General features: G+C 37.7%; 1 protein-coding gene across 1 annotated transcript; it reads right to left on the minus strand.

Annotated features, from left to right (window-relative positions):
• On the minus strand, window positions 1-2,725 carry LOC142169813 (uncharacterized). Its single transcript, XM_075231733.1, has 6 exons — window positions 2,533-2,725; window positions 1,572-1,900; window positions 1,339-1,449; window positions 876-929; window positions 525-818; window positions 1-426 (listed from the first exon to the last, which is right to left on the minus strand). Exons 1-6 carry the CDS (start codon window positions 2,723-2,725, stop codon window positions 1-3), a joined length of 1,407 nt encoding a protein of 468 aa, XP_075087834.1.
• Window positions 2,726-9,781: the final 7,056 nt, after the last annotated feature.

Below are 9,781 nucleotides of genomic sequence, written 5' to 3' on the forward strand. Positions count from 1 at the left end.
TTACCCTTGCACAACCCTAGCATTGTGTCCAGGTTGACCATATATAGAACACTTCATTATCCTCCCCTTCCTGGACTGTATCCATTCACCTTGTCTGTTGACTGCTTCATTTTTTTCACTTGTTCTTTTGCCTTTAAGCTTGCCATCCATCTTCACAAATTCTGGTGGATCCATTGCATGAGATGCTTCTACCTTCCAAAAATTTTCTCCCCTTACTTGTTGTAGCTTATGTGAATAGGCTAGGAGATAGGCCTCTTTGGTGTACCACCAGTGTATTTCAGTGAGGGAATTTATTTTGTTGTGTTGTATTGCTTTGATTGCATGAGGACATGGGATTCCATTAAGGTCCCATATCCTACATGTGCATCTCTTTACCACCATATTCATTGTGTGTCTTTCACCATCTTCACTCACTTCATACCCGTCCTGACCATTGGAATGAACATGACACCTGTGTGCAATCTTCAAGTATTGGATATACAATTGCATGGTTTGGGATTGAAGTCATTACTCCATGTCATTACAACATATTCATGTTCCCTTAGCATGTTCATAACCTTTACTCTAATATCCTCAAGTATCTTGATAATTTGCTTGAATCTTGCTTCCTTTATCCATGAATTGAAAGACTCGATTAGGTTGTTATCAACTGAGTAGTTCTTACAAACAGTGTCAAAGTATGCTCTTCTCCAACTCTGGGGTGGGTACCTCATCAAATCTTCAACAGCATCCTTACCATCTTCATCCAATTGTCCTATATTCCTTAATTTGTCTTTAAAATCTTCTTCATATGTGCTCCATGCAGCCCACCAGAGGTACTTCTTATACTCCCCATATCATCATTATTTGCACCAGTTTGCCTTTATGTGTCTTACACAATATCTGTGGTATGCCTCAAGAAGAACCAACTTGATTGAATCAATCAAACCCTGAAAATGAGACAATAAAAAAGAGATGCATCAGTAAATACATAAATATATTACAAACAAAATTAGGTAAAACTGTTAGGTTCATACATTCTGCATATCTGATATAAATGTGATACCTTCTCTCATTTTGAGGTCCAACGAATGTTGTAGCAGTCTTAAGAACTAACTCCATGTAACTTAGGTTTATTTATCAACAACAACCCAAGCTAGGGGATAAAAGTGCCTCATGGAGTCTTGAGCAACAACTACTAACAGTTGACCCTCGCATTTCCCTTTCAAAAAGGTTCCATCCAAGCCAATAAATGGTCTCAACCCACTCTTAAAACCCGTTTTCAATGCATGAAAACATATATACATTCTTAAAAAAAAAAATTCCTTCACTAAGTGCGTCCTTTGATATGTTAATCACCACATCAGTTCCTGGATTACTATACCTTAATTCATTAGCATAAGCCTCAAGCTTGTTATAATCATCTGCAAAACTACCCTCCATTTTCTCCAGAATCATTCTGTTGGCTCTCTTACATTTTGAATGACTAACATTGATGTTAAATACAGCTTTTATACTTACCATTGTCTCCTTAATTTTAATTTTAGGATTATCTTGCAACCTTCTCTTAAAGTAAGCAGCAATAGTTTTACATCTACTATGTGGTTATCATATGCAATATTACACTTGTGTTCTTCCCTTAAAGTCTTGAATTTAACACCAGGACCTTTAGAGTCTTTAGAAATATGACAAACAAAAGGGCATTTTTTATCCAAACATATGTACATAAGCTTTTGGGTGCAACTCTTAAGTTGTTTTAACCCATAACCATTAGCAAGGGAATACATGTTGATGAATTTTCTAGCTTCTGGAATGTCTTTGAATGTCATGGACTTGTGTAACTCCTTATAATCAGCCAACTTATCAGATATCTTCCTCTCTTTTTGTGTATGAAGTCCTTCTAATGAATCAAAATCACTATCTGAACAATCAGAAGAATCAAAAGAATGAGAGACATGTTCTTCATTGTCATCTGAACTATAGTCAGTAGCAGCCACACTTGTGCACCACACTTATAAGCAGGAGGCTACAGGGCATTAAGGATTGTCATTCTTTCTTCTTACTCTAGATCGTGTGGTAGGGCTCAATTGTAGGAACTCAATTTTCTAAACTCTATCTTATTCATAATACGACGATGCCTACATCTAGAAAGACGGTTGGTAAGAGATTGCATGTGGCTGTGAAAGAGTTGAGTCAGATGGACTCGATTTTGCATGATCCTTATGATGAGTAAATGTAAGGTTTTCAGTAGATCATGTGTGTACTAAGATGTGTAAGCCTTTTGATAAGGATCCTTAAGGCAGGAATATCTATCCACACCTATGGTGAAAGGCAATAAGAGATTCAGAAGATAGATACAAGTTTTAACAAGTAAAATAAGCAAGATGAAGAAGGGTACGAGGCACCCAAATGGCGCACTCTAGAATATTACAGTTAGATGTGAATACTAGCATGATCAAAAAAAATCAGAAGATGGTCTCAACCCACTCTTAAACCCCATTTTCAATGCATGAAAACATATATACATTCTTAAAAATCTTCTTTTTCCTTCACCAAGTGCGTCCTTTGATATGTTAATCACCACATCAGTTCCTGGATTACTATACCTTAATTCATTAACATAAGCCTCAAGCTTGTTATAATCATCTGCAAAACTACCCTCCATTTTCTCCAGAATCATTCTATTGGCTCTCTTACATTTTGAATGACTAACATTGATGTTAAATGCAGCTTTTACACTTACCATCATCTCCTTAATTTTAATTTTAGGATTATCTTGCAACCCTCTCTTAAAGTAAGCAGCTATAGTTTTGCATCTACCATGTGGTTATCATATGTAATATTACACTTGTGTTCTTCCCTTAAAGTCTTGAATTTAACACCAGGACCTTTAGAGTCTTTAGAAATATGACAAACAAAAGGGCATTCTTTATCTAAACATATGTACATAAGCTTTTGGGGGCAACTCTTAAGTTGTTTTAACCCATAACCGTTAGCAAGGGAATACATGTTGATGAATTTTCTAGCTTCTGGAATGTCTTTGAATGTCATGGACTTGTGTAACTCCTTACAATCAGCCAACTTATCAGATATCTTCCTCTTTTTTTATATATGAAGTCTTTCTAATGAATCAGAATCACTATTTGAACAATCAGAAGAATCTGAAGAATGAGAGACATGTTCTTCATTGTCATCTCAACTATAGTTAGTAGCAGCCTCAAGTTCTGATGTGTATGACTCAATATGTTGGACTATATTATGAACATTAATACTTAAATCACACTCATCTACAACAAAGAGGTCAATAACATTAAATTGATCACTGACCAAAGACAGTAGACTCCTAACACCTTGATCACTCTCTATTTCATAATATCTATCATAAGGCTCATTTACAATTACTTATTAAACTCCAATAAACCCCAACTTAGAAGTAAATTCATTTATTAAATAGTTGTAAGACAGTAGGTCAGAGTCATAACCTTTAACAGTATGCACAAGCTTCCTTGAGTATAACACTTATGGACTGTATATCCAATCACCACCATAATGAAAGATCAGATCTAATAAGACCATTGTATATAAGCTGCAGAATAAGCAAGGGAAAAAGATGTAACGATCCGACCGGTCGTTTTGAGAGTATGAACCCTGATCCCCTATTTATTGCTCCCTTTATTTTATTTTGTGGTTACTTGACTTGCCAGAGTGCTTGGTGTCAGGTTCGGAAGAGTTTCGGAGTGAAATGGGACACATAGTCCATAAATTAAAAGTCTAAGTCGTATGAGTTGACCGTAGTTTGACGTTTATGAAGACGGCTCCGTAATGGAATTTTGTCAGTTCCAAGAGCTCCGTACAGTGATTTTGGTCTTAGGAGTGCACCCGGATGTTGATTTGGAGGTCCGTAGGTCATTTCGACGTTAATTGACGGAAGTTGGAAAATGGAAGATTTTTGGAAAGTTTGATCGGGAGTGGACTTTTTAATATCGGGGTCGGATTTCGATTCTAGAAGTTAGATAGGTCCGTAATATCAAATGTGAATTGTGTGCAAAATTTGAGGTCAATCGGACTTGATTTGATAGGGTTCGGTATCGAATGTAGAAGTTAGGAGTTTAAAAGTTCTTTAGCCTTGTATCGATGCACAATTCATGGTTTTAGTGTTGTTTGATGTGATTTGAAGGCTCGACTAAGTTCGTATGATATTTTAGGACTTGTTGGTATAATTGGTTGAGGTCCCGAGGGCCTCGGGTGTGATTCGGACCATGTTCGACGTATTTCAGAACTTTATGATTGCTGAAATCTGGTGCTTTTGGTTTCCTTCTACGCGTTCGCGTAGAGTCTTCAAAGATGGCTGGAAATTTACCCTTCGCGTCCGCAAAGATAGACACGCATTGGCTTTCGCGTTAGCGAGTGAGGCTCCACGTTCACGGGGCCTGGGATCACTCGTCATCGCGTTCGCGAGTAGACCCTCGCATTCGCGTAAGAGGAATTTGGGCAGTAACATTTTTTGTGCTTCGCGGAAGCGAGGCAATTTCCGCGTTCGCGAAGAAAGATTTAATTGGGCAGCAGATTAAAATTCCAAAATTGAGGTTTTATGTCATCTTTCACCATTTGGACTTGAGAGCTTGGATTTAGGCAATATTTTGGGAGATTTTCAGAGGGATTGTTTGGGTAAGAGTGTTACACCACATGTTTTCGTACGTGAAAGTATGCCATAAGTAAATTGATGGATGTTCGAGAATGATATTATTTTGAGATTATAAGCATTATGCTATTTCAAACAAGTGATGAATAAATTCGTGAAGGTGAGCAAATCGAAGAAAATGAATTCCGTCAAAATTTGATATTTTGGGATAAAATATGGCCCGAGCTAAAATACCCGGTATTTATAGACTAGTACCATACAAGGTACCACATGGCCATGATAGTAAGATGTATAAAGTGTATTAAAAGTGAGTAGTATTTTGAGATAATTCTTATTATGTGGGTAATTGGTTAATTATTGGATAATGGGACATTACCTAGTTAATTAATGAGTTGTGGGTGATTAATTAAAGAACGTGGTTAAGACAAAACATTCCCCACGTGGCAGCAAACCAATCAAAAAATTGTGACTCTTAAGTCACTATGTTATGTGGCAAGTCTTAAGAATGTGAGTCATTTCCATTTAATAAAGGAAAGACACATATAACGTGAGTCATATCCATTCTTAAGAAACATAAGTCACAAACCCATTCTTATATGCATTCAAACGTAAATATTTGTATGTTACAAACATAAGTCACATAAGCAAGATAAGAGCTTCAACCAAGACTTCCTTGTATAGAAAGGTTACTGCTAATCACTTAAGGAAAAGTTTCAGCCAAGATTATCTTTTCACAGCAACGTTATTGCTTCGAGTTTTTCATACGACTTATTCCGTATTTTGTCGCAATTAATGTGTGTTAGAGGATTTTCAAGAGAATCGACTCGGGCATGTTAAGGCTATCCATTCTTTCTTTTGGCATAATCCAAATGATACAAATGAAACGAGCAAAATACGCAACTTTCATAAATGACTCTATTCATAGAAATATTAGGGGTGTCTATATTCTTGATTTCCCATGTGTCTTATTATCCTATAATATGTTCATGGGTCTGAGAAAATACGTAAGTTGATAAATTTATTTTATGACATTAATCAAAGGTATAATGGTCCTATGACGTTCCGAGAGATTTTATTGACGTACTTCATATGCATTTCATTCATTTATACATGTATATTGACCCATGACCAGATGGCGTTATATACACGTATATATGTATATATATATATGTATATGGGATATGGGAAAAGGTTACAGTGTTATATACGCACCACCACCTGATCAACTGGTATACGTTGATGATTTTGCCGACAGTAGCCGATATGATATGATGGGATGCCCTCAGAGGCTTGATGATGTTATGAACATATGTACCTATGCACGACATGACATTCATATGCATATGCATGGCACTATAAGTATTTCATGATTTACAGAGTTACTTAGACTTACATGTCGAGTCTTTTACTCTATGTTTCTCTCATGTCTATTATTTACTTATTTTCATTCCTTACATACTCGGTACATTATTTGTACTGATATCCCGTTTGCCCGGGGACGCTGCTTTTCATGCCCGTAGGTCCCGATAGACAGGTTGAGAGCCATCCAAGTAGGCTATCAGCTCAGCAGAAGATGTTGTTGCGCTATATTTGCTCCGGAGTTGCTTGTTTGGTCAGTATGATTTAGACGTGTATTGTTTGGTATGTCGGGACTCTGTCCCGACCTTTATGACAATTATGTATTCTTAGAGACTTGCAGACAGATGTCATGTACGTAAAAGATTGTATGGCCTTGTCGACCTTGTGTGGGGGGGAATTCCACTTAGGATTTGATACTGTTATGGTAATTTGCAATATGTGAAGGCCGTGTACGCAAGGTGATGAGTGCGTATTCGGGCTAAAGGTTGAAAATCCGGTTTTTACTAAGTAGTTTCCTTTTATTTCCTTAATTGAGTTACTTTAGCATGTGTAGTCATCATGTTTAGCCTAATTTCATATGTCTGCGTGTCTTATCTCTTATTTGCAATTTGTACAACATGCTTAGTTGAATTACTTATTTCCCTGATTCCGTATTCATTATTTAACTGTGTAATTCTTTGCCTGAAATATCATTGTTTCATTTGTTATGTTTTGGTTTTCGTGATTATTATTGAGGTGATTTGTTTGGTTGTGGCACGAGGTTTCTGCCGTGCGGATTGTTACTGTGGTACAAGGTTTCTTCCGTGCAGATTGTTATTGTGGCACAAGATTTCTGTCGTGCGGATTGTTATTGTGGCACGAGGTTTCTGCCGTGCGGATTGTTATTGTGGCACGAGGTTTCTGCCGTGCGAATTGTTATTGTGGCACCAGGTTTCTGTCGTGCGTATTGTTATTGTGGCATGAGGTTTCTACCATGCGGTTGTTATTATAAGGAGATATTGTGAGATATTTACTTTTGGGACTACGAGGCGGTACCTCGGGAGTGTCCATGTTGATTTCCTCCACTTGGTGTCTTGTTTGTTGTTGTTGTTGTTCCTTAACTTGTAAGGTTCCTACTTCCTTACGTGTTGTATTTGTCTTCTTGATTCCGTGTTGCTACCTTCCGTAAATTTCTATTGTTACACTTCCCTGACACTTTGTTATATCATTATATCTTTTGCCTTGTTTCTTATTAGTCCCAATAAGGCCCTGACCTGACCTCATCACTACTGTACCGAGGTTAAGCTTGGCACTTACTGGGTACCGTTGTGGTGTACTCATACTATACTTCTACACATGTTTTAGTGGAGATTTAGGTGCATCCTATCAGCCTCGATATTAAAGTGTTGAGCTGCTGCTTGGAGACTTCAAGGTACACCTGCCCGCGTCCGCAGGCCTCGGAGTTCCCTTCTATCTTGTTATTTTTCTTATTTCTTTATATCTTTATAGACAGTGATGTATAAGAGCGTTCCACATTATATCTAGTGCTTGTGACTTGTATTTTACCGGGTTTTGGGATTTGTACATATTGAGCGGCAGTTTTTATTTATATAGATGTTGATGTTTGCTATTTAAGTTATTATTTCAGTTATTCCGCATATTTGTTAGGCTTACCTACTAGGTAAGATTAGGTGCCGTCACGACATCTTACGGAGGGAATTCGGGTCGTGACAAAAGAATTAAGAGAAAGTAATTGCACTATACAAATAAAAAGTACAATCACAAGTACAAAAGAGCTATACAAACTATATAATAAGTTGACAAAGTGGATAACCATAAATAAAGGCAATAACCAAATTTGGCCCATACAATAAAGATAGAAGAATCACATAAAGTTGAGACAAAGATACATAAAGAAATAAAAAAAATAGTGGGCCGCCACACATGAAGGAGTCACTCAAGACACATCTACAATAAACAAAGGGATGATGGGGGACCCAAGAATAAAGTATGAAACTACTGTCCCAAGTCTATAAACAAAACAAAAAAAATAACTGAATTCTGACCCACTTATCTCTCAACTCAACGCATGTGTATAGGAAATAGAGGACCAAACACCCAAAAATCAGAGCAAAAGAAACAGATTCAACACAAAGGGAACTCTTTTTTTGTTAAAGACCATATGACCTTTTCCTCTTTTCATCGTTCATATTTAAGTAATTGTGTGTAGTAATAATGTTAGTGAATGTTTTGATTTGTTGAGTAGTTTGAAATAAGATAGATTTGAGATGAGATTGTAAAATATTAAAGTACCTTGATAATATAGTTTTGTTTGCAGTTCATTTTTTTTGGTTCATGTCCCCATTGCTTAGTAACTCACTTATGACACATTGAAAGTTTTTTGTTGTGACGACATGTCCAGTTGTTTTGAGTGTTGTAGTCCCGTTCTCCCATTTACTGGTTATTCTATGCTCAACTGTTGTTACGTGTCTTGCCGGGGTGGTTGGTTTGGGTTCCGGGAACGTTTCGGAATGAATTGGGATACTTAGTTCAAAAGTTGGAAGCTTAAGTTGAAATAATTGATCGGGTGTTGATTTATATATAAACGACTCCGGAATGGAGTGTTGATGGTTATGATGGCTCTGTAGGGTGATTTTAGACTTAGGAGTGTATCCATATATTGATTTGGAGGTCCGTAATCGATTTTGGCTTGAAATGGCAAAAGCTGAGAAGTTTGACTGAGAGTTGACTTTATGGTTACCGGCCTCGGATTTTGGTTCTGAGAGTTGGAATAGGTCCTTTGTGTAAATTATGACTTGTGTGCAAAATTTGAGGTCAATCGGAGTTATTTTGATAGGTTTCAACATCGATTGTATAAGTTGGAATTTCTTAGTTTTTATTAGGCTTGAATTGTGGTGCGATTCATATTTTTGATGTTATTTAAAGTGATTTGAGGCCCCGACTAAGTTTGTATCATCTTTTAGGACTTGTTGGTATATTTGGTTGACGTCCCGGGGGCCTCGGGTGGATTTCGGATGGTTAAGGGATCGAATTTGAACTTAAGGCATGGCTGAGGAGTTCTGGACTGGTGTGATCGCACCTGCGAAGGTCATAGTCGCAGGTGCGAGGCCACATAAGCGAAGGGGGGCATTGGAGAAACGAGTTTGGTAGGGTTGCTAATGGATCGTAGGTGCGAGGAAATTGCCGCATCTGCGAGCCCGCAAATGCGTGTGTGGTTCCGCAGAAGCGGAGGGTGAGCTAGAACTGGAAGTTCGCAGAAGCGAATCTTGTTGCGTAGGAGCGAGTCTGCAGATGCGAGACTTGGACCACAGAAGTGGTGGGGCGGAGCTTAGGTGAGTTCTGCAGATGCGAAAATTGGACCGCAAAAACGATATCACGGAAGCGATGAAATGGCCGCAAGTGCGAAAGGCCTAGGCAGAATTATATTCGAAGGGTTTCCGGGATTTTTTTCATTTTGGACTTTGCAAGCTCGGATTAAGGTGAATTTTGAGAGGGGTTTCGAGTGATTTCTTGAGGTAAGCCGCTTTTGATTATTTTTATGCAATAATAGTGATTACCCATTTTATTTCCTACCTAGTTTGTGTGTTTTTGAAGTGGAATTTTAGGAGTTTTGGGCTAGGGATTGTAGAGTTAAATTTGGGGATTTGAGTGGCGATTTGGTGTCGTAATTTGGTAAATTTTATATGGTTGGACTCGTGGATGAGTGGGTGTTCGGATTTTGTAACTTTTGTTGGATTCCGAGACGTGGGCCCGTGGTTGACTTTTGAGTTGATTTTTTGACTTTTGATTAAGAACTTAGCA

This window comes from Nicotiana tabacum, chromosome 15 (genome assembly GCF_000715075.1).
Source record: "Nicotiana tabacum cultivar K326 chromosome 15, ASM71507v2, whole genome shotgun sequence".
Taxonomy (NCBI): Eukaryota; Viridiplantae; Streptophyta; class Magnoliopsida; order Solanales; family Solanaceae; genus Nicotiana; species Nicotiana tabacum.